Genomic DNA, 26,967 nt, shown 5'->3' with positions numbered 1-26,967 from the left:
ATTTTAAAAAACGACTAAATAGAAAAAAGTGTATATCAAAAAAATGTAATAATTTGAAAACTTTACACTTTGTATTGTTAGAAACAGTTTTGTCAATTGTGTAACAAAAAAAATATTTTTAGACATACATATTTTCAATAACAATCAGTACTTTTCAATTTTTTAAAAACATTTTGTTTTTCATTTTTTTTTATCCCGCTGCGTTATCGCTTTCTCCCTATCACAAGCAAAACAACCATAACCGGCGTTAACAGGCCAGAACCGTAAAACCATCAAAGATTTTAATTATAATTTTTCAAAGCGAACAATAACTCAAAATAAATCAGCCTCCATGAAAAACTCCACTAATGGAGAATCGCTGTTGTCTTCTAATTAAAATAAATTAACTTTCTACCAGTTACGTGTTTGAATTTTTATGAAATGTTCACCACTTACCCAGGCTATAAAGTCCAATTTTTCGAAGTCGTCGGCCACTTCTTTGACGGCGAGGACGTCGGCGGCCGATTTCAACTTTGTGGTGAGACTGTTGATGTTGTCTTCGCCAGCTTTGCGGAACCACGACACGAGCTGAAAAATGCCCCATTCATTATAAAGTTCCCATCGAACTCGTTATTGTAGAGCAGAAAAGTTTTACTTTTTTATTAACGCTGACAATAAGTCACCAATCGACCAATTCGAACCCAATTCCCTACATTCTTAATGAGAGGAAAGTCGATGGACTAATAAGGAGTAATTCGAGACACGGAGCTTTATGTTTATAAAATGCTGTGATTAGTTCAGAGTTAATGAACACACAGTTGCAAAAAGGAAATGATTCTGAAAGGATTTGTTGAAAAGTTTTCAATTAGCTTCACTAAACTAATGATATCAAATGGAGGAGTTTAAACATTCGAAGACTTGCAATTAGGCATGAAAGCAGCGACTTTGCTCACAGCTTGGAAAGTTTTCATTTTTTAAATATGAAATAATTGTTTAATAAAATGTAATTTTTAAAGAAATAAGATAACAGCTCTTACAAACATAATTTTTAAGCTTTCGGATATTTATCGAACAAAATCTTATTTAAAAAAACACTAAAAAATTATTAGACACAAAAATAACCTTTGTTTTTAATTTTTTAGAAAATAATAGTACAAATTGTAAATAATTTAATAATAATATATCAAAAAATGTTGTTACGCGAACAAACTGCATCGTTAACATTTAGTAGGCTCGTAACCTTGGTAACATAAAATAAATTAATTCCCGACCAAGGGTTGTAATGAAATATTTCCCGACGTTCAAAAGGGTAGGAATCGGCATATTGTTATTGTAAATAAATACTCCTTATTTACATGTTATAGAAAGTTCTCTATACAATAGAACCGATTAAAATGTTATAATTATAAATGATTAGTGCAGTTTGTTTTATTTCTCATGTTATAATTGTAAAAAGTGTGATAATGTCGTGTTAAATTGTAGTGATTTCTACAGTGAGCACTTGTACTTATTATCGATTCATTCTGCAAGCTTGCAATTACTAATATTTTCATTTGAAACACAATAAACATGATAAACGTCGATCATTGCAAATAAAATGAATCCAATTAGTCACCCGGAACCTGCAATCTCATTACCAACATTATTCACTCAAGTGATTTTACAAATGTCAGTTAAGATAATTAATTTCATCCACACCAATTATCAACGACAACCACCTTTAAGTTTAATTATTGCAATTATCCGTCTATCATTAAACACCATATCACTTTTAATAATCTCGTCGCTTTTCTACAACTCACGTCTTGCTTATTGCTGCTTACTTTTTCATCTAATAATGTTGTTGGTTGTTGTTGTTGAATTGAATGAGATTTCGCTTGTATGGAAAATAATCACAACGTCGACCAAAACTGAAAAAATTGCAAGCAACAGACGTGCAGGTCAAAACGTGGCCATTACGAACCGACGTGTAATTACGCCAAAATGAAAACTCAATTCCGATGATGTTCGCGACTGATTGGCGTGAAAATGACGCATTCAATTTAATTATGTCTTCAGAGATGGAGCTGTCAAGCGGGAGGTTTCATACAATATTTTTTTTGCTCTGAGATTTCAAAAATTCACAAATTAAACAATATACAACTTTTGGTTTGTTCAAATTCTTAGTTTTGGTTAATTTAGATTTTTCTAGGCTTCGCTTTGGAGTTCTCCAGGTTTAGTTTTAGTTCAGGTTGTTAGGTTTTCCTGTCAGTTATGAGAATCCATATTTCATGAAGACTTTTAAGTTTTTCTTAAATTACAACTTTTTTTAAATTTGACTTTTGCCCTTTTTTTGAGAATTTTCAACTCACGTGGTCTTGAATGTTAAAAATCTAATTAAGTCAGGTGTGCAAAGTTTTCAAGTTTTGAATTTATTGTTTATTGAAATTTTTAGGTTTCCGATTATTTCATTCAATGTTTATTTTTTATTTTTGTAGTTTTAAATAAGCAGTAGCTAGATTTTACAATAAATAGGCGTCTTATTTTTTATTTTTGACTATCGGTTTATTCAAATTTATTAGGAATTATTGATTTTTCAAAATCTGTTCCATTCGAGTGTGTAGCTTTTACAGTTAGTTTTATTATTTTTTATTTACTGAGATTTTTAACTTTTCAATTTAGAGTTTATTCAATTTATCAATTTTTAGACAATTTTTTTAGTGGTGGACAGAAAACTAATTAAGATACCTATAAGTTTTGATTTTAATTTCGTTCTATATAATTGATTTTTTATTTTTTAGATGACGTTGTTAGTTAATTTTCCATTGATCAAAAAATTATACACATATGATTTAAAATATTTATTTTTTAGTTTTTAGATAATTTTGATAATTCTCAGCTGGAACAAGATGAAATGTTCAATTTTTCCAACTGTTCTGTTGCAAAATATCTGACAGAAATTTTTGAAATTATCTGGCTTTACGATGTCATAAACGAGAATTTAAATTTTCAGCTTTTCGAATTCTGATTAATTTAGGTCTTCTTGAGTTTTTGCTTCCGACTTTCGGGTGTTTAGGTATGTAAATTTACATTTTCTTAAGATTTTTGAATGATATTCATTAGTTTGACTTTGTTTCAATTTTTTTTAGGCTTCTCATAACATACTTCTTTTTTTAAATTCACACTAACAAATTTTTTTGAGAATATCTGTCTTTACAATGAGATAAAATAAAATATGATGGTTTATTTCCATTTTCTCAATGCGTCTAAATTTTTACCAGAAGAAAATTAAAATAAAATAAACTATTAAAACGTCATATTTTAAACACACTTTGGATTTTACTTGTAATAACCTTCTCATTCCTGATTAATTTAGGTTTTCTAAGGGTTTTTTCTCAGAGTTTCAAGTCTTTAGGTTTTAAAATTTACATTTCTTTAAAATTTTTGAATAACTTTCATTAGTTTCACTTCGTTTCATTTTTTTTTTTAGGTTTTCAGATTCGAGGTTTTTGAGGTTTTTCATAACATGTTTTTATTTTAATTTTAATAGTTTATAGTCTAGTGTCTATTTTTTTTAGTTTCCTAACTAGTGTCTACAGCTTTTTAGTTTTAGAAAACTCAGATTTTTAAACTGTAATTAATTTAACCATAAGTAAAAACTATTTCAGTAATTCTGGATAATATCTAAATATAATAAAAAAATGTTTAATTTGTCAGGCGAAAATTATTAATTTTTTGGATTTTTGTATCACAATGATTTCCTATATTTTTTTAAGCTTTAAAAAGTTCATTTTCTTCTCAAGATTTATTGCAACAGTCTTTGCGTCATGCTTCTCATTTTTTTCTTTAATTAATGAAAAAATTGCATCAATTTGTGCATAGTTTTGTTCGTTGAGACGTAAGCCTTTTCACATTGTTAACAGGTTTTGTCGTAATAAAGAACATTGCACTCTTACAGATACGCAATTATGTCTCTTTAATTATTATTATTATTGCGATCATTCTTAGCAAATTATCAGTAGTAAGCAACAAGTTTGCCTTCTACTTGATTAGCCACATTTAAAACAAACTTTCTTATTATAAAATAATATCAATACTCGCACGACATGTCACTTTTTTATTTATTAATTTTTTATTGGTGTAATTGCTTCCAACTCGAATCCGAGTGTCACATTTCTCACAAAACCTCCAAGTTATCGCCGATTTGAGGGTGACAGCGCCCATATCTGTATAAAAAACTTCTTTTCTTTGCGTCGGAGTGATGGTCTACGGCCACCCACTTCGCGCCGTGTCCCGATAGTAGTTTCACTTACAAAATGACCAACAGGAATATTGATGAAGTTCTGATGATGATGGTCGGGTAGACAGACAGACATGCCGAGACTTGCTTTTTAATGAATGGCGTGGGCGATTCTGATGCCGGGGCTTACCGGTAAACTATGCAAATGCCGATGGTGCTGAAGATTGGCATTTTTCAGAGACACCCAGACGAGTGATTAGCTGGATTTGGGAGTGACAAATGGATTTTTTGAGGGCCTAACGGGATCATGGGTGGCACCAAGTGCTTTTACTGGTTGTCGGAAATGTTGGGTGTTTGAGGACAATTAAGTTAATGAGGACCTAAATTTAAAAAATGTCTGGTCAAAGACTCCCCATTTTTACTTTACATTGCTTATAAAACACTAAACAAAGTTAGCTATTGACTTTTTTCATTCATTATTGATTCAAACTATTTAATTAACTGTTATTAAACAAAAGAATCAGTAAAAGTGTCAAAGAAAATTAATTAAAGATAATATTACAATAACAAACTGTCTAGCTACAATAGGCAATGAATACATAAAGTAAAGTTGGTACGCTGCACAAATATCTTATCTGATAAAACTGTAGTAATCAGTATACAAACTATTTTTGCTTAAACACAATGTTTATTTCTGTGAAAACCCGAAGAATTATTTGGATATCTTCAAATTTGTTTACTTTTATCGAATTAGAGAAAATCTGCATTCATCACCGAGCTCGTAGAAAAATACGGATGTCAAGTCTTGCCCATTTACAGACAAACACGCAGTTGCTCCCATTCAACTAATTTGTAGAAATTTTTTCCGGTAATTGGTTACATTACCTCGTTTTCTATATGTCACAATGCAAAACTTACCTCGTCTGCTTCCTCTCTCAGCGAAGTAAACTTGGCCAACTCCCTCAACCTTTCAACCCTTTCCTGTCTCAACTGTTCCAACCGTTTGCTCACCCGTTCGACTGAATTGAACGAAGCCTCCGAAAAACTCACATTGCGTTTCACGTCTTTGCTTCCACTCAGCCATTGGGCGCGTTCTTTGACACTGGAGATGGTTTTAGGGCCATCTTTGCGAAGCTTGACCACTTGCTCCAAATCCAAAGCTTTGGAAATTTGCCTAGAAGAGAGAAAATCGCTTTTTTGCACAAACTCGTTCTCAGCCATGATGATAATTACAACTAAATTAGAAATTAGAGACGAGAACTGATAAGATAAGCGTAGAATTTTCATTACCTGCATTGATGGTTGAGGAATCTCCGAGTGACTTGATGAGGGAGATCCTCGTTACGCAATTGCGACAAGACGGAGAGGAGACTCCGTCCTGCCGCTTTACAAGAGGCCAAAAATGGTTCCACTTGCTTGAAAAATTCGACCCATTCGAGTTGGTCATGGCTGCAGGAACCGCCACAACTCGCAGGAGTCTCGTCTTTTGTGAGGTACTTGGAGAGGGTTTGCTCGTCGCAGATGACGATGGCCTGAAACGAGGAAATAATATTTGTGTTTCCCACGCATAAAATCAGTAATTGGAATAGTGAAGTAGTTAGTGATGATGCACGAGCCAATTAATGCAGTGGGACTGTGGTACTAATAATAATTAATGGGTGTGCAATTATGGTGAGTCGAGAGATGAGTGAGGAAAAATTTTACGGCTTGTTGAAGTTAAAGAAACAAGTTTGATGTGTTATTAATGCAAAATCTGAAAATTACTGAAAAAAGAATTAAAAATAATTATCTTCTTGTTCAAGTATTTGCTAACATATGTCTCTATTGCTGTGAAGATTTTCTCACAGTGATAACATATCCAACGAATTGACAATTTCCTTACTTCGAAAAACACTAACACTGCTTACTGACAAGCAGAACAACTTGCATTCAAATGACTTTCACAGTGGTACGAACTTTCAAAAACAGTTTAATTAAAACAAAAATTATATTGATATTATGCTAAAAAAAATTCGATTTAAAAACATTTTTCCAGTAAAACATCGTATTCATTAAACTTTAACTTTCGAGTTGCTTTTTGAATTTTTTTTTAGATTTTTTCTTGTCTCTCCCATAAAAGGAAAACATCCTTGACTGAAACTTTTTCAATATATCGCATTCTATAGATTAAGTTGAAATGCTACCAGTGTTGTATCACTTTTCCATTTATCGTTACATACATTGTCTTTCCTATTACTGCTAATGCGTTTTTTACAAAGAAAATTGTGTTGTGTTTGTTGTGTACTGTAATAAACAATATTTTAAATTAATTTGAAATCAGATCAGTCAATTAATACTTCTATTTATTTTACTGAAAAAATTAAATTTGGCCTTCAAAAAGCAAATTTAATAATTTAAAATTTTATGTTAAAGAATAAGTCAGAGAAACAAAATTTTTCTTTAAAATTTGTATTGATGTCATTTAAAAAGTGTAATTTGCATTTAATTTAATTTTTTTTATTTTCAACTATTCTGTTCAACTGATTCCAATAAACATAAAATTGGAATAATAGGTAGCACTATTATTGTTCTAATGACACAGTTATTGTTATCATTTTCATTGTTTCGTTGATTACTGTATATCAATTAATCATCACATTGTTATGATAAAAATTTTGTATCAACTCCCAATAAAGATTTATTTATGATGTGTGATTTAATTTCATAAACAAAGTGGAGTTTTATCATATTAACAAAAAGAGAATTATTATTAGCTTTTCCTCAGTTTTTCAGTACATAAAAAACGCCATCTTTTTTTGAAAAATTTGATTAAAATCAATTTTTATTTACATATACAATCAACAAATTTTTTGATAATTACTTAAATGGTATTTTTATTTTATCAGCAAAATACATATTATATAGATTACAGACGTTTACATGTTTCTAATAAATGATTAAATAATTCCGACTATTCAATTCACCTTTCTTTTTTTCAAATATTAACTAATAAAATAACAAATATTTACTATCGCATCTTAGCAACAACAAATTCAAGCAAATATTCCACTCCTGATAAAATTTAACAGGATATTCAACGTTGCTATGACAACGAAATTATGTGTAACGCAAATTTGCCATTTGGTTTATTGAATAGTCAGTTATACGAGTATATCACGAGTAGTAAAAATTGTTGAATACAGGGTGTTTCACGTAATTTTACGAGGCCTGCGCCTGTAACATGCAATCAATAATACATATTCCGATACGAACTCGTTTACAAATTTTGAAAAATTGAATAATCTTCTCTAGTTTGTTCACCCTTTAAAAAATTACGTTTTTAGTTAGTTAGTGATTAAGATAGATAAACTGTCTCTTGACAGAACAAATGATAATTGTTTCTGAAAAACTGCAGTTTATGACTATTAATGAAACAGTGATTAGTTTGACTTGACAACTATTGTCATGGGTTTCAAAAAATTAAATAGTTAGAAATGTATTTTTTGTATCCAGTGTTTTGTGACTTTTGTATATTAGGGTGCGTACATTAGGCGCAAGTCTCGTAAAGTTGTATGAAACACCCTGTATTTTTATGAATGGTCATTCGCTTATAAACACCATAACAATGGTTAAAAAAAGAGAGGTGAATTGAATAGTCTCGTGAATACCATTCGTAGTCGAAATTGTAGAATATTTATATTCATGGTTATTACGCTTGCTTGGTGCTGCGCACTCATGGTGTTCATAAGCGTAGAATATTTATATTCATGGTCATTACGCTTGCTAGGTGCTGCGCACTCATGGTGTTCATAAGCGAATGACCATTCATAAAAATATTCGAGAATTTTTGACTACTCGTGGTATTATAACTGAGAATTTCATATTGCAAATAAAAAATTTAGTGTCTTCCTGCATTAAAAGTTCAAAATAAAATAAAACAAACAAAACCAAAAGTGAAGCCAAAGTCGGTTGCAATTTTTGCAATTTTTAACTGTTTAAATAGTACCAAATAAGTAATTTAAATTGTCAAAAAACTTGACAAAACCAAAATTAGTCAAAATTTATCAATAAACATAAGTATTGGTGAAGATGCGAAAATGTTTCTTCATATTTTCAACAAATAGTTCTGGTAAAAAACATTTCGGTGTGGTCAAGAATGAAAAGAATAAAAATAATTTAAAATCTGGTAGACTTTTTGAGGCATAAAATAAAAAAATCTTTAAAATAACATTTTACTGTACAAAGATTCAAGCTGATAAAGTTGGATAAAAAAAAAATCATCGAGAATTGTGGTTTCAAAAAAATTAAACAAACAAAAAAATTACAAAATAATTTTGTTTATATATATATATATATATATATATGTTAATTATAAATACCAGGTGAATAAAAAGTATGGAATCGAACGTTTTTTGCTTAAACTATTTATTTTTTAGAAAAACTAATTGATGTGTGATAAAGTACTATAAAAATGTGATAAAGACGCGAGTTCTACAAAATTTATTTTTTTTTTAAATGGCCACCCACTATAAAACCATTTTTTCACGAATGTTATAATCTAAAGATTACAACTCTCCATTTTATATTTAATTTTAAAAAAAAAATCGGATAACTCAAAAACAAAACAAAATTTCGTTCTCAAAATACGTTCACACTTTTTGTTTACCTTAATTTATATAAATTATTATTCTCTAGAGGCAAATGATTAAAAAAACTGCTTGGTTTTATACTTTATATTCACCCTGTATAACATATACATTAAAAACAGTTATTTAGAACCAAAAAGTTAACTTGTGCCTCAATCATGTCTTAAGTACCCCAAAAACCACCACATTATCTGATGATGCGACTACTCTTCGTCACTTAATGCTATTCAAGACCTAATGGTGATGACCGACAAAGAATAACGGTGCCAGATATCGCAGTAAACATGAGGCGTGGTCCATGAAAATCGAAACAAAAATAAAAACTTACCGGGATTCGACTAGTTACTTGACTCTTCTCCTGTTGGCTTCCTGGTTTCCACACCAGAAACCTATCAATTTTCATCGTATTGGCCACCAAAGCGGCCGATTTATCCAGTAGTTCCAGAACCTTGTTACTGTTTTCATTCTCTGCCAAAAGCAGAATTGTGAATCCGTTTTTGGAGCATTCCAGTCTGGAAAAAAGCCAAACAAGATGTCAGAATGCGTGATTAGATTGATTTATGATCGGTGGCGTGAACCTGGAGGGTTATTGCGATAATTAATCAAAAGAGAAATGAAATCAGCTACTTGAAACACTCGTATCCCTGTCAGAAATGATAATAAAACGGTGTCAAATAAATAATTAATATCAAAGAATGAGAAGAAAACGACACTTTATAACTGTTACTTTCAATAAACCAACTAATTGCCCACGCAAAGTCAAATTTCTGGCCATTTTTCAAAAAGACAGTACGGCCCCAAGCATTGTGCTTTTACTACCGGAGTTTTGTTACGGTTTAAGAAAGCTAAATTGATTAATTATGTTAGCACTTGGACTGAAAAAATTCAATTTCCTTTACACTATCGAAAACGGATATAAATTAACAACAATGTAATTATTTTTAACTCTCAAGAAAGTGCGAAGTCTGCCGCCTATGCAGCACTTTTACAAATCAATCAAAAAATCAGAAATTAACTAGTAAAATATATTTTTTTATTTTGCTGTAAAATTATTTTGGAATTTTCTTGGAATATTAAAGAAGACTCGATAATTATAAATTACATTGAATTACTTAATATTATCAAATTTACTTTAGAATTAGGGAAATTCCGGGTCACTCTGTGACCCCTTTCGCTTGCAATTTTTACACAATCATCAACTAACGGCTTAAAATTCATCGATGAGCAGTCCGAGATATGGAACGAAAGATAAGGCGTTGAACACGGTTACATGTTCGCGTTTACAACTGTGTAATTGCGATTTTGTTATTCTTATCAGCTGCGTGTAAAGAAGTCGGAGACGACTTAACACAGACTAATCTGGTAATTATGCCGATCCTTTGGTTGTGTTGCCGAGTTGGCGCTGCTGTTATATTTATTGACGATTGCTGAGGATTCTTGTAATTGGTGTTTAACTAGCCGTTAACGAGCCAATGCAAAAGGAATCCGACGATGACTTTTTGCACTTTATGAATGTCAATGAGGTTAGGTGATGACTTCTCTTTATTACTATTGCTTGAACTTGAAAATTTTTACGGCGTTTGTGTGTAAATACAAGTATAACTACAAAAATTTTAACTCCCATATTTAAAAATAAAGCATCAAATATTTTAATAGTTATTTATTCGACGAGTTTGAGTGTAAATGGGGCGTTTTATTTCACGAATGGATTTTTAAACCACAAGTGTTTATCATTCACGAGGTGGAATAAATGAACCGATTTACACGAAGACGAGTTGAATACAAAATTTTATTGTTCGAATTAGACTCAACAAGACTTAAAATTGCTTTAAATCTGTTAAAAATAATCTGATGTTTCGTATTGAGAAATGCCCAACAGTTGTCAAATTTCCTTACATAGGAGAAAAACCGTAAATTTTGATAGTGTCGAAGAATGAAAAATATGAAAATTGATTTTCAAAAAAAAAACCTATACTTAATGTGAAAACCTTCCTAAGTCAAAAATTTTGTATAATTAAAAAATTAAGTAAGAGATAATTTAGGTATTCAGCTTTTTTGAACTACATAATACTAAATAAATATTTGATTACAAAAATAGACTGTTATGTATGTAGATATTTAGTAAAAAATATTGGATTACTCTCTTTCATTATGTCACATTTTATTGAATCTAATTTACGATTTTTTAAGGCATTTTAAAGACGATTATTTGAAAAAGTAATTCAAAAATATCTAAATTACATAAGTTATACCTACTTTATAAATAATATAAAAAGCAAGCATCAACATATTAAAAAAGTGTAGAAATAACTAACAATATTCAAAAGACAAAAAGATATTCTTGAAAGCTGCTTTGATTTCAAAATTCAAAGATTCTGGCAAAAATAAAGATAAAAGTTTAATCAGCTAAAATAATATTCTTTCTTCTGAATCAGCAGAAATGCGTCAATTGTGTTGTTAAAATTTTGACCTAAACTTAGAAAGAATTATACCTGTAGCTGTAGATCCTTCTGTAGATCTATCAACAGAACTGTATCTGTAGATCTATGTGTAAATTTATCTACAGACATGTAGATCTATCTACTGACCTATAACTAAATATTCAGCTGTAGATATATACAGACCTGTAGCTGTAGATCTATCTATATACACTTGTAACTGTAGATACATGTGCAATTCTGTCTACAGACCTGTAGATGCGCTTATATTCTCTTATTATACTTATTACTTGTAGAATTAGAGAAAAATTGCAGTCTTTACTGGAGTTCGATGTCTGGACCTACCTACCGGAAGCAAGACCTATGTCACTCCGCCCTACGCCCCCGGCTAGTGTCTCTGCTCTAATTCATACACAAAAATTTTCAAAAATTTATTTTTTACACTTAAATTTGATACGAGTTCTTCAACTTACGTGGGAATGGACGAGTAGTACAACAATAACTTGGCAATCTCGTACTTGTTGAGTCCGGCCCTCAGCACACACTCGGCATAACATAGGACAATAGGTCTTCCGTCGTTATCTGCCGTTCCTGCAACGAAAAAGGAGAAAAAGCATCAGTAAACACACACGCCGTACATTCCCTCCATGCATTAATCAGTCATGAAAAAACACCGTTTTAGTCGTTTTTCCCGTTTTCTAGCCTGTTTCTAACAAGACAAAGCCGCGACCACACTGATAAAGACTTCAATAAACTCGCACCACGACACGAATTTAAATATTATGCTAATATGACAACTGTTTGCCCAGTGTGAATCTAATTGAGTGTGTAATAAGCTAGTAACGACTTCATCAAATTGCAGCTAACTTTCCAAAAACGTAATTTTTAATTAAATTTGAAAAAGTTTAATAAAGTGCAGTTACTCGACCGTTTCTCCACGCCAAATAAGGCTCCAACACATGTTGACATAAACATTATTGTTATTGCTCGAGTAATTCAATATTTTGTAAAAAACCTCAGCTGTAAACTTTAAGCCGGTTATAAATCACAGCGCCCCCTACTTTTACTCACTGAAAAAACTTAAAGACACTCAATTAACCGATAAGAGGTGCAGCAAGTGCCAGTTACGTGCCATCCAAGTAATAAATTAATCAAAGTTGACACAAGTCCTGTTCAAACGGTACTACAGGTGGAAATGCCTTAGATTCTCGCCAATATGTAACTGGGTGAATTTTTTTCATCAAAGGGCTTGACAGTTGAATAGAGACAATGGTCATTCGCGTCCCCTTTAACCCTAAGCGATGACAGAAACCTACATTCTTTGGCCGAGAAAAGCTTTACAACCGGAGGTTAAGATTCATGGCCAATGGCTATTGTTTTTCCTTTGTTGTTAATTCGTTTCTGCCTCGTATAGTGGGTAATGTATTGCTTCCACAATCGTTTGTTTTGATTACATGTCAAAGGCTCGGTTGCATACTGTGCGATTTAAATATCTCGACCGCGAAATGCTATTATATAGTTTTATGGGATTTGCAGATGACGAGCTTTGTGCTCATTGCTGATTAGGAGGAAAATCGTTTCCGACATGTGGAAAGCTAAATTCCTATCACAAATACAAAAATAGCTGAAAAAGTTACAAAATGATATAAAAAAAATCAAAGAATCTAATATTTTAGGACAATATTTTGCGCTTTTCTGTTTATATAAAATAAAATCAAAAGTAGTCCACAAGAAAAGGAAATAAGATATATTGAGTTAATTTTACAATTTTCTGAATCAATTCAATAAAACTTTTTGTAAAATCCACTAATTTTTTTTTATAAAATATTGGTAATACAAAAATTAGATAAATATTAAACGGAACAGGCAATATTAGAACATTTTCAATTTTCTGCTCGATTCAAATAAGAATTCCTAAAATAATAAACAATATTCACCAAAAAAATAAAAAAATAAATCAAACCGACCGAAACAAGCCAAATTTTTTTTTAGTTCTAATAAAAAACATATTTGTTGGCTGTTATTTTCCAAACATATAGCAGTTTCTACATTATTTTGTAACTCAGTATTGTGTGAAAAGTAAAGATTCTGAAACTATGTATTTTATTAAAAAAAATTCCAGTTTTTAAATATCCATCATTATTTGAATTTATAAATACTTGAAAAAGTATCATGCAAACAATAAAACAAATACAACACTATCTAAATCAATGTGCATTTTTAAATATTTAAGGTTGCATTATTTGATATGACGAATATTTATTTTTATTACCATTGCGTTTCGATACTTTTTATCAATACAAAATAGTCATAACAATTTAAAACAATAGTCAAAATAATCCGCAATAATAATAATCAATATCGCTTGATAAACACTCTTAATAAATTTTGCTTCTTATTGGAAATTCTCTTTCCGGAAATTTTGCTTCTACCCTTTTTTGGGTCAAGGTACACGTATATAAAGAAGTTTCTGTATTATTTAGTTTAGTGTAATAAAATTACTGTAGAAATTTTTTTTTTTTTTTGAAATAATGTCTAAATCTGATTGAAAATTGTTGAAATGGAGCAGCGCACTCCCTCAAAAGTAAGAAAAAATGCTACCTACAGAAGCAACTATTATGCGTAACTTGTTAATTTAAAAGGAAAAATTCCCGGTATTTTTGTAATCTTAACGTTGGCAAAACTGCATATTACCGCCCAAGGAATAAAATGTTCACGGGATTTAATGATGTGTTTCTCAACCTTTAAAAGGTTAGTAATCGGCATATTACATTAGTGATTGTGAATAAACAATCTTATCGAAACGAATGCAAAAAATCGCATTTATCTTGATTGCAATAATGATAATTTTATATTGATAAAAACGTTTGTCAACTGTGTTTTCCCCAAATCAATTTCGCTGATAAGCCATCAACACCGATCTAATCACATCTTCCGACTTTTCCCCACGAAAATAGGTAGGTTACGAGCACATCCCGAACACAATAGCTTCATTAGTCGATCAGCAATTACCACAAGATTAATTTCATAAAATCTCAGGTAATGGTGGGCGATAGGGAGCACCGGGAGTCAGCGATTGATCTATGGTAATCAGTCCCTAAAGGTCAGGCTTTATATATACAGGCCGTGAGAAAAGTCAAACCGCCCGTGCACATACACACACCAAGAGATTGTCGCATGTCAAGACGCTGCCGGCAATAAGTGGCCATTTTTTCAGCAACGAGATTATAGATTTTCAAGATTCTTGTGATTTATTACCTGAAGCAACGGCGTAATGGCTCCGTTTTCACTTCTAAACGACTTGAGTATTGTTATACGAGGTGATGGGACGGTAATTGAGACCAGGAACAATACTACAAGTGGTATTTTTGCTATTTTGTGGGAACAAAATAGATGTTTTGATGAAATAAGAGAAAACGGGGACAAAGCAAATAAAGAGTATAATCAAATGAGATTTGTTGACAGGGTGAATCATATAGGAAGATGTACTAGTACTGACCGGATCTGAAGCTAGTCGATTTTTCTGTTTTCACCGGTTTTTCAAAAACGAAAACTTGAAGGAAGTTTTAAACGCATTTAGAAGTTGCAATCTCTAATTTTATTCTTCAAATTTTACAATATAAGTATTCATATTTAAAGAACATATTATTGTAATTGTAATTCGGGTCAAATATCGCAGCCTCAACATTTTTTAAAATATTAAAACAAAAGGTGTATAGTTAATCTCTTAAACATTCTTTTTAAAATAAAGCGAATTGACCAACAGATCTTTTAAAATATCTGGACTTTGATTTGAAATTCACTCTTGTACCTTGGGAGTTTTCTAATATAATAAATGAAAATTTCTCGTACAGCCTATTTCTTGATTTTTTTCATTAGAAAAATACGAATATTAAACCATACAAACAAAAATAGAACCTTAGAGATTTTCAACTCAATTCAAATGAAAACTTCCCAAAATAAGCAAGGTTTTCTCTAAAAAATAACCCATATCAACCGAAACAAGCCCATTTTCTAATTTCTTGTATTACATTATAGGTTTCATAAAATTATGTTTTTGAGTTTGTACGCCCTTATTTTTTAACTTATTGTTAATGTCCAATTTTTGCAAAAAATCAGGAAATCTGATTCGATAGGTTTGGATTTGTTAAAAAAAAGTATTGTATTGTATTTTACTTTTTTCCAATCCATATTTCGATTACTTTAAGAAATTTTGTTGACGTGATGCAGAAATTCGACCTTGGCTTCGGATTTTTTCGTTTAATTTGAATTACTTACAAAAGTGCCAATTATTTTAGGAGTTTTAGGGGCGGCTTTTACAGTCGTGGAATAAATCCCGGTTAGATTATTTGTGGTATATTTGCTATACCTACAATATTTGTAACAATACAATTGTCAAAATTTGTCTTGGAAATAAATTTACTAGTCGATTGTAAAAGCCGCCCTTAGTAGATTTAACACAAAAAAAAACAAATAATTTTAGATTTCAAGATAAACTAAAGAAAGTTAAAAATCAAAAAAACTGCAAAAATGTGCTTTATTGGAAATCAAAACTAAAAATACGTATTGAAAAATGTTATTTTGTAAAGAAAGACTTTTAATGATTTTTTTTAAGATAATGCAAGGAAACACAAAATCAGGATTATTTCTGCTTGTTTCAACCAGTTTTATTTTATTTTTTATCAACAATTTTGTTTAACTTTGTTAATTTTATGCAAAAAATCGCAAAATCTGTCTCAAAATGTATTATTACAACGTGTTTTGTCCAATTTGGTTTTTGTTTTCTCTTGGAAAGCAATATTATTACAGTTCTTCTTGCTTATTTTTTGTAAAAGTACTTCTTTATTAATTATAGTCTCGTAATTCTGTAATTTCTTTCTTTATTTCTTCTGCTGAAGATTTTTTAAATTACTTATTCTGTTGGATAGCAAAACTAACAGGACCAGTTTTACTTTATACTTAATTTCTGCTTCTACTTTGGGAAAAAACTTTTGATTTGCTATTTTTTTCCTTTTCATTTTGCAGATAAACAAGATTAAACAATAGTATTCATAGCACACAATGTTTTTCTTTACGTATTTTATGTATATTTCTTTGCAGAACTTACCTAATTATAATGCAAACAGTAAAGAATGTTTATATATTTCTTCCATTTAGGTAAAAAATTTAAATTATTATTTTATAAATCAATATGCAAATAAAAAAGCGTCCAAAAACAGAGTTGAAAAGAAAAGATAAACCATAAGTTACCCTTAGACACATTTTTACTCTTGCTTCATGCTATTTGTAATGTCAAATCACGTAAATAATCTCCGGATTACCACCTCGGTACTTAATTGCTTGAATCATAAATCTCCAAGTATTGAGACTTATACCAAAACAGACTTGTTCACTGTTACTCAATCTGTCGCAATATTTCCTTCGGTTTCGGCGTGGGCTTCCCAAAGCACCTCTGGAGCAATCTCTTTATCTTTTTTTCCTTCATTATCTGAGACAAAAGCGTCCGAATCATGATGAAAGAGCAATAAGATGTAGGCCACACAGTTATTTCCAGCCGTGAAAAATCATCGATCGCGCCAATGATCAAAGCACCAACATCCGCGGTCAATTGGCTATGGGTGTGGGTGAACTCTGACATGGCGCCGCTTCCGCATTGCCGGCTACATGGATGAGGTGAAGAGAATCATCCCCGGCACACTGGGTCACAATGCACGTCTCAATCAAGCAAGACTTGCACCTGACCCATGGCCACTTTGACGGAGATGATTGAAAGTAAGTTTGCGAAAGTAAACAACTTAACAATACCATCACGATATAAAGGGCGTGACGCACGACCATAGCCAATTCTTATAGTAATTGATTTCGAAATGGGACGGCCTTTCCGACATTCTGGTGCCAGATCGAGGCGCATAGACCACAAAAAAATAGTCAAATGTACACAAAATTTCCATTTACGCTGTATAAAATGCGCATCTTATTGCTTTTTATTCAAATTGAATGAAGGAATGAGCAAAAATTTGTACACAAGTTATTTTTAAAATTTAAACATTGAAAAAGCACCGAAAAAGTTACGATTTAGACATTTTTGGAAAATTAACAAGCACAAAATGTAACTTTATCACTATTGCAGAAAATGATTAGACCAAATAATATTTTATTTTGAAAATAAGTACCAAGTTTCCATATACGCTGTATGTATAAAAATCGATTTTTTATTCAATTCCCTTAATAGTATATTACATAAAAAGCACGGAAAGCGACAAATAACGCACAAAAGAGAAGTCTTATGCACGAGGCGTCAACCGAGCACAGAAGCCGCACGAGTGCGTTAGTCACTTTCCTTCGAGTTACGTACACGATTTTTCCCACGGTCCCGCAACCCCACGACAAAAAACACTATTATCTTCAATGAAATGATTTAATGTTTCTGTTATAAAGATCTAAGATCGACTGTTATGAATTAGTCGTCTATTAATATTAAATACTTACTTAATTAAGCTGATTTAAATAGTTTTAAGTTTTAAGGTTTAAATAGTCGATGGTTTTAATTGCAAAACTTTGCGTCAATTTGCCAGACGCGCCGAGAGTTCTCCGTCAATCACACAACCTCTTACGTTATTTTCATAGCACACACGTGTGTTAGGAAAATAATAATGCAATTCGTTCGATATCGTCAACTTATATGGGTAGTTGACTGTATAGAAAATATCACTATCATCAATTTTTTATAAAATTCTGTACTCAAATTCAATAAAACACAATAAAAGATGAGCAAAACGTTTGTCCTTATACAGGTGCGCCAGAACTCGCGCCCCAGAGAAAATTTTCAAGTAAGGTAAAATACCAGGAACATGAAAAAAATGTTTAACAAATTCTATCTGTCACAAAAAAATTTATGTCTATTGAATGATACTGATGATTTTGTATATGTTTTTTTACAATTATTTGGTAATGGTACAAAAATTTTGCCAATGAAAGCCACAAATAACATTGAACAAAAGAGTTACAATTTAGGACACAGCTTCCTTGTTTCCTCTTTTAATAGCCTATAGCAAAAAATCTTGTGAAAATTTCCCAACAGAAATAAATAGAGTCAAAGTGCAAACTTTAAACCCTCATAACTTTTTTTAACATTTTTTCCATGTTCCTGGTATCTTACCTTATATGTCATTTTTCTCTGGGGCGCGAGTTCTGGCGCACCTTGTATACTTTTTTTTAAATTCATGCATTCAAAACACAAGAAAGGAGTAGTACCGTGCGATCAAATAAAAAATAAGTAAGAGTAAGCGTCGATTAAATTCTACAGTTGGCAACAAATTGGCTGGGAGTCTGGGCTGGAAATTTTCCACACAAACTGAAAGTGAAAATGACCATCCACCGTTTTCCTCTTGTACAGCAATAAAAAATTACTGAAGTGAACAACAAAAATCAGGATTGCCATCTGAAGGAGTTTAATCACCGCCTACTCTAATTTATATATTTTTTGATCGCAGGGTATTATTTCAGCAAAGACCCTTCTTAAGACTCTCTTTCTTCGAACAATTTAAAATGTATCTTTTTGTTTCTGTTATTGTTATTACTATTATTATCTCGGCCGGTATTGTCCGCCTCCTTTCACTGTTTTGTCTCGCTTTACATTTTTCTGTAAATTTTTTCCGTTCAAAGTTTGTGTTATGCAGATGAAGTAAAAGCTCTTTGCATTGTTGTACGATCGTCGATCGCCTTTTATTAACTCATTGAACCAGTTTAAGGCCGTGCACGGACTACGTGATTTTCCCATTTCCTAATCGCACAGTCTTTGTGTACACAGATGTAGTGCCGCCCCCGCATTCGTTTCTAATTGAGAATAACAGGAATTAGTTGTACTAATTGCAGACTTTATCAGAAGTGTATTGTGTTTCTTATATGCCGTTTTAGCAAGACCCATTTGTAAATCTATGAACACTGTTATTGTTAGATTCGCTAAAGCATATCGCCGTCTTATTGTTCGGGAGCTTGTATAATGCTAATTTTATGATAGAAGTGCCACTCGAACATTCGGTGATAAGGATTAATGGCTAAAAGTGTAACATGCTGAGTGACACACTTACACAAGGCGATTGGTAGCTCTGTAGATACTATAAAAAGCATAAAAGCAGCAAGTCATTTCATTGATAAAAAGAACCAACTAAAAAATTATGATAGCCAATCGCCATTTTATTTGTTTGCTTTCAAACATTTATTATTATCTGAAGAAATTTTATAGAATATCAGAAATAGTTAATGAAAACATTTAATTAATACAAAAATAACAATTTCTACATTTAAAAGTTGTGCAGCCAAAAAAATTAAAATTAAAAAAATTCAAAAATCAACAGAAAAACACCTTTTTGAATAATATTCACATAAATAGATGGGTAGAAAAGCTTTATTCTGAAATATTGAAATAAAACGTTCCTCTGAAATTAATTAAGCTATTCTCTAAAAATCTGCTATAGTCTATAAGCTGGTATATTGCATAGCTAATAGAGCTCTGTATATAAATTTTTTAAAGTCCTTATAGAATCGTATCAAAATTGGTATTCTCTAAGCGTCTATGTAAACATTCAAGTTATAGCGCTGTAATTACCCTAAAGTCTGGTTTTTATTAAGTGGAAATGTCAAACAGTCTTAACAAATTTATTCATGGTAATTTTTGGATGTTGGCAGTTCCAGTTTTTAATTTAATTAATAAAAAATGGCATTCAGCAAAAAAATCGTCTAAAAAATTTAGAAATGAAAACACAAAAACGGGAACCAATTGAGTATCGCGAACAGTTTTTGGAAATTTGAAGACGAAGTCAGAAAAAGACTACCGCTAAAATTTAGACACAATTTGTAATGTAAATTTGCTAAACATTCTCTAATTTTTAGTAAGAAATTAATGAGAATACAACATAAACATCAAAGAGAAAAAAACGTAATTAAATTAGTAGGATTGTTTGCAACGTTTTTGAAGAACGAGTTGAAGAAGTAACAATTTTGAAACTAAAGCCGAAGGAGAATTTAGAAAATGCATCAACTTTGAGCTCATATTAATAAATTACACAAAAATTTATTACCGATTTTCATAAAACCTGCTTGTACCTTTACAAAATAACTTTTTTTCTAAATAGACACTCTTTTTATTAAAGATTTTGTAGTAAGAAGCTCATTATTGTCCACAACATTACCTTCTTTTTTCTTCATTTAATAATAAATATAATGCAATTAGTGCAATATTATTACGATCCATCACTGAACTATTATTAACTTTACACGATACCAATAATTATAAGAGAACAAAAATTAGCATCTCTGGCGAAATACGGAGAGAAGTACTTATAATAAATTATTGAGAAGTGACATTGTTACTATGACAATATATCGTTATACAGACTATAAGTCTTTACGGTCAGCAAATTTCTCGTCATAACTTTATAGAAACTTTAAGCTTATATAAATATTTCCTTAGAGAATTCGATTTTTACTTATAGTCGATAGCTTAAAGAGTTATAGCGCTATAGCACGTATTTTTTAGCACCATAAAACTGTTTGTATAGCTTTTTAAAGTTTTACAAAAAAATTTATCTTATTTTTCTACATAGCAATTACTAAAAAAGTTAATTAACAGAAATCGTTAAGACGGCGTTTATTTGTGATGTTACCTCCAGTTTTTCCATTTTATGCAGTCATTTTTTTAACCCTTAAAAAAGCATTTTTTGAAGTATCATTTCGATCTCAAAAGTCTCTAATTTCTATATTTGATTTAGGAGTAATATTTTATAGGTATTTTATTCTGTAAAAAAAATTATTCCTGACAAAGAATCAAAAGTTTTCTTTGATTTTATTGTTGCCCTGTTTAATTATTTTTTTTTAATAAGAATTTATTTGAGTAATTTTTATTTTGTACTTCTTTTTGTTTTAAAAAATATTTAACACTGTAATGTTTTTTTCTTCATATAATCATAAAAATGTAAATACACATGGTGCTATGTACATACGTTGTTCATAATATAAGTGTAGATAAAATCTCTCTTTGACTTCCTTCGTAACTTCAGAGGCAGAAAGCAAGAACCTGGATGGAACGAAGCTTTGACTACTATCTAATTGAGGGCGCTGTTCATAATTTAAAATTCTGAAAGTTTATCAAAAAGTAAAGTAAATTTTTTAACATTGTATACTACCTTTAGTTAAAGAAAAAAATCTTTTTATGTAACGAAGATTTGTGTGTAATAATTACTGTTTTTAAAGTATTTTTAATTAAATTCAAATCAAAGTTAAGTAGGTAGTGATTAAGAAATAACAAAATTTAAAATAGAGTTTTACTCTTTAAAAGCTGCTTTTTAAATAATTTTTGACCAAAATTAGAAAAATTAAATTTTGTGTACAATAAAAATCTTGGAAGTCGTCTTTAACGATTTTATCACAAAGTAGCAGTCACTCCCGAAGATAAAACTCGATAACGACAGAAATAAACGTGTTCAAAAACTGTGAAAAGGGCTTGAATTTTAAAAACATCTTCTCAAATGCAAATTTCCCACTATTAAACGGTAAACAGTAACCTGTGACCATCCCATGAAAACATTTAATCACAGTCATATATCAGAAAATACCATTATCTTTTACGAGTTCCGCATCAAAGCTGTTCCTTCAATTCCTTCACTTACAACTTTGCGTGATTTTTTCACAAAATTCCAAAATCCCGTTACCGAATCGTAAAATGACAAACCTTTTCGGTGAAAAAGCCAAATTATATTTGTGTGGTCCTGGTTTAATGGCCGCGTAATTACAATTTGTTGTCTCAGAGAACAATTACCTGGCAAATTGATCCCCGACATGAGGAGTTTCTCCGGGAGGTCCGTTATCCTTTTCGGCCTGGCAATTTCCACCTTTCGACTCGAAGATCCTGAAAATAAAAAAGCAACGTTTTAAACAATCGCTCGCTTCCTTCTTGATTTTTCCCGCGCTCTGACACTTTCTTCATGATTTATCGTTTTATAATAATTGCCATCAAACTTTTACTCGTAATAATTCAACAAGGTCCTCGAGGCAAAAAATGAAAACTTGTTTATATAGGGTTAACTCAATTCAATTCGAAATTAAAGCAGCTGCAATTTATGTTTGATTGACGGGGCAAAATGCTAAATTGTTATTAAATAAGGCTTACAATGAATGTGACATTAATTGCTTTTATAATTCGATTAAAGTGCTTGGATTGATTTAAAAGAAATAAAGTGGGCCAGCCGACCCAAGACCGTTTAGCAAACAAAGGGTTTGTTCAGTTCAGTCAATTGAGAGAAATATTTTCAAAACGTAAAGTGGGTCGCAAAAAATTTTCAGTGAGTTTTAAATCAAGTGGCGTCCCGCAGTGAGCAATATAAAACCACAATTTTTGACGACCTGAACGATCGCCATTTTAATCCACGTAATTAATGCCAGCTATTAATAAGACTTTCTAATAAGAGAGTTTTCTTTGTTAAACAAATATTTAAAAAAAAATAAAAAAAAGTTTAGTAGTGCCTTATTGTAGTACCGGAAAAGTGCATTATTTTATATTAAGTCGAATAATTTATTGAATAAAGAACACGTACCTAGATGTTTTTCTTATCTTGATCATAAAACGATATTCCATTCAAAGATTTATTGAAATTAAAATAAATAATAGTGCAGAGAAAGCCAACAAAGAAAGAGTGTAGGAGAAAAAAAGTTGACTATAAGCCAATGCAAAACCTTTTTAAGTTTGTTTCTTTTAAAAATGCTCATTCCTTACTGTACTTTTATTCTTGATGGCAATATAGAAAAAAATGTCAGCGTTCCTGTATTGAATTTTTGACGTTCTATATGTACATACACACAAGGTGTCCAATTTTTGATTTTTTTAATATAAAATTAATAAAAATAAGCCAGCATTTTGGTAATTTTGTAAATTTTTTTTCTAAATTAAGATATTTTTTTCTATAGCAGATGTTAAGCTATTTCATCAACTCTTTTGAGTAGACAAAATAACACTTTAACCGCAAGGGTAGATAAAGTAACACTGTAACAGCAAATGTAGATAAAATATAAATAAAAAAATAAAAAAACTAATTTTATTCATTCAAATTTACAAATTTTATTTAATTATCCACGAGGTGGAATAAAGCGTCCGATTTACACAACGAGTTCAATACAACATTTTATTCTTCCAATTAGACTCAACACGACTTAAACTTGCTTTAAATCTGGTAAAAATAATCTAACGTTTTGTACCTAGTGAGAAATGTTAAAAATTGTAATTTTTTTTGAAATTTCATTCTTTCTCTTAAACTGTAAGTCCTGCAATAGAAAAAAAATTTGTGTTATACATGACAATAAAGATTGTTTATCCACTTGTGAAATAAGTTCACACGTGACTTCGTCACTCGTGAATTTAACCTTTTCACTCGTAGATAAACAATCTCTTTATCGTATTGTATAATAACTAACTATTATTAATGATTTAATTACTAAAAACTGACGATTCCCAAAGGATCTGCATTAAAAACTTTCGCTTAGTTTCATCGTCATTAATAGGTAAGTGTTTTCATCTAAAAATTTCGTTTTTAAAGTCGTATGCTTTTAGTTTTTATCTTTATTAGTATTTTTCTTAATTTATTTTGTATACATGAATATTTACACCTCCGAATTCAGGTTGATGTTAATCACTTTCATCAAACCACAATTAACATTTCGCGCCTTTTATCTCGTCGATTTTTCATTCGTATTGACCCAAAAATGCCCAAAACCGTTGATTTCTTCACCTCCCGAAATGTCACGGAGTTCACATTGTCACATTTACTCCATTTTCATAATTTATGACTCGATTTAAACGCAGATTTTTCAACCAACTCAAAAAATAAATCATCGTATCATAGAACTGTTGTGAATGTGGGCCACAACTGTTCCCGTCCAAATACGGAGTTATCATGTCGCATCGGTTGATCTCGCGGGCCCTAACACGACTTAATTTAATTAAAAACCTCCGTAAAAGTTCAATTAAAATGATTTACGCCCATGTGCACGACGCTTTGACAACACTCCAAGACATTGGTAATACTTGAGTTGAGCATTATGAGGATTTATATCGACGTGAACTTTGCGTTACAGAAATGAATTATTCATGCGATTGGACACCAGATAGATATTATTGATTAGATATTTTGCCATTCATTTGAACTTGGGATGACAATAAACCAACACCCGGACAAAAATAAACATTTGAAATACTGGGAAAATAGAGCGGATTCACCCCATGTCCCCACGTGAGAACTTTGGGATAGGCGGTGGAAAAGGAAAAATACTGAACAATTCTCATAAAATAATGAGATTACTATGACATAATTAAAAGAGAAATCAAATTTTACAAAAAAGCTTTTATACTTTGCCCTCTGTTAGAGACTGGATTTTAGAATAAATGCCTTTTTGTTTAGACATAATGAATGCGAGTGATCTAAAAGCTCGTTTGTATCCTTTTTTTTTAAACTTTATTTATTTGACTCAATTTTTTTTTATTGAATATGAATACAATAGTAACGAACTCTTTTTGGAAAAAAGGAAGACAATTACGACAGTAGTAGAACCAAAAGACATAACGCAACTTTAATGCCAAGTTGTTAGTTGTGTTGTCTTGTCATTAAATTTGGTGTGTAAGCCTATTAGATGCAAATACAAAAATGTAAATAGTTTTATATCTAGTGTGAAAAAATTTACAAATTTGCAAGGATTAAACACCAGATGTTCCTTTACCCCCAGAACTGGTTTTAACTAAGTGAGGAACTTGAGTGGATGCTGCTTTTATTCTGATAATTTTGAAAGCATAAAAATGTATGTTCATCTTTCATGTTCAGCCAATTAGTACCATTGTAGAGTATGTTTTACTTTTTAGGTCGTCATAGATTTTCTAACCGACCAATCAGATTCAATAAAAAAGTTCAAGACATTTGCAGAAAAAATGATATAATAAATGAATTGCGTTATATTATGGTCCATTTTGCAGTATTACCATTCAAAATTAATGAGCTACAGGAAATAGGATTACCTTCACGGAATCATTAAAAATTGTAGAAAATGTGAAACGATTTGCACCAAGAAATGTAGTTAAAGCTGCTTTTGAAAAATTGCAGGCTACCCTCTCAAAAACCCTAGATATATAACAAAATTAAAAATTTATAATTCACTGAATGAAATTTCTCTAGATTCTGACATTGCCTGCTCTGTTTGTACTATCACAAGTTGTGATGTAGAAAGACCATTTTTTGTTTTGAAAATTGTAACCAATTTCACAGATGCAAATTTAGAAAAATATTTAGTGTGCTATGCAAATGTGAGTTTTTTTATTTTGAAATTTATGTTCCTACTCTACCAAAGTGTATTATGGGCAATTTTTTTATAAAATTGTTATAAGTAAAAACTTGTGAGTTAATTATCGATTTTATTGATTTTGTATTTCATGTCCTGTTTTAGGATTTGTCCTAGTTTTAGTTTTTTTAGCCCAATTTTCCAACTTTTAACGTCTTAAAAATCCTGTCTTTACTTATTATGCTTATTAGAATTACGTAAAAATTCCTATCTTCATCGAGGTTCGAACCCGACACTTAACTGCCGGGAGCAAGAATTCTTATGTTAAGAGGGGTCGGGCTCTATTTGCTATAAAACATTATTAACAAAAAAACAAATTTGATTTGTTCCACTACTAAAACAAAGGTAGCGCAATTTAAATTGAAGAAAACTGGACGTACCAATTACCTGTTTACCATTTGAGTCATATGTCATTTCATTGATATCGTAGGTACTGTGTACGAATTTATTTACTTACAGTTTTTATCTCGAGATTTGTTGTTTGAGAATTAGTTACCTCTATAATATCATTTATTATTTATTAAATTTATTTAACAATCCAAATTTTAACCTGCCCTCTTCCAGATTTTGGTTACGTAATTCTTGAAAGGGAAGTTTGATACAACCAGGTAAAAAATACCCAAATTTTTACGGGAATAGGTTTCAAATGAAGGCTGTGTATAAACCGGGACTTTTTGTGGACATAAAACTTTCAAAAAACTGCTTACAGTTTTATAATTTTCTCGCCAATCAAAAATCAATATCGTCATACTCTAGTGTGATCGTTTACCTCAAAGACGCATTTGATAGTTTTTCCAAAAACCGCCCTAAATATATAGGTATCTTACTCCCCCAAAGTTACCCTTGCCAAGATAGGGAATTTCAATGCATTTTTCGAAAAGGTTTTCTCGGCTATTATAAGGAATTTTTTGGTTTTTATTTTTTTGATGAAACCATTTTAGATATTTCTAGGGATATTGTTATGTAGCTAATTTAAATTCTTATTTTTTATATATTTTTTAACTTATTTTTTATAATAAAATTATAGTATTTATATGGAAACTAACAATGTCCTTCCTACATGTACCAAAGAGCTTAAGAAAAAAAAATGAAATCATTCGGATAATTAATAACTGAAAAATCTCTTGTGGAAAATATTATTAACTTTCGTAGTGTGAAAATCGTCTTGTCTCTCTCAACCCTAGTTCTTTTTCACAACAAACTGAGCTTACCGTAAGCAGACCCCCATCACCGGTTTTATCTGATTTATGACCTTACGAGGGATGTTTCGCATCTATAAGGAAACAACTAAAAGTACAAGCTGTAAAATTAGGTCATTTTAAGAAATGAT

At 30.8% G+C, this 26,967-nt stretch overlaps 1 protein-coding gene across 6 annotated transcripts in view; it reads right to left on the bottom strand.

Annotated features, from left to right (window-relative positions):
- The window catches only part of LOC123007598, a 143,190-nt gene that overhangs the window by 11,422 nt on the left and 104,801 nt on the right, over nt 1-26,967 (bottom strand). For all 6 annotated transcript variants that reach the window (XM_044402986.1, XM_044403015.1, XM_044403007.1 and 3 more), the window contains 6 exons: nt 22,078-22,167; nt 11,735-11,852; nt 9,152-9,335; nt 5,489-5,730; nt 5,117-5,372; nt 436-567 (listed from right to left, as the gene is read on the bottom strand). In XM_044402986.1, the coding sequence (XP_044258921.1) occupies nt 436-567; nt 5,117-5,372; nt 5,489-5,730; nt 9,152-9,335; nt 11,735-11,852; nt 22,078-22,167 (1,022 nt within the window). The remainder of the gene's footprint in view (nt 1-435; nt 568-5,116; nt 5,373-5,488; nt 5,731-9,151; nt 9,336-11,734; nt 11,853-22,077; nt 22,168-26,967) is intronic.

This window comes from Tribolium madens, unplaced genomic scaffold (assembly GCF_015345945.1).
Source record: "Tribolium madens isolate multiple individuals breed KSU strain unplaced genomic scaffold, Tmad_KSU_1.1 Scaffold_11;HRSCAF=98;Tcas5.2_LG3b, whole genome shotgun sequence".
NCBI lineage: Eukaryota > Metazoa > Arthropoda > Insecta > Coleoptera > Tenebrionidae > Tribolium > Tribolium madens.
The sequence above is the reverse complement of the archived record's forward strand: the minus strand, read 5'-3'. Positions and strand labels throughout refer to the sequence as shown.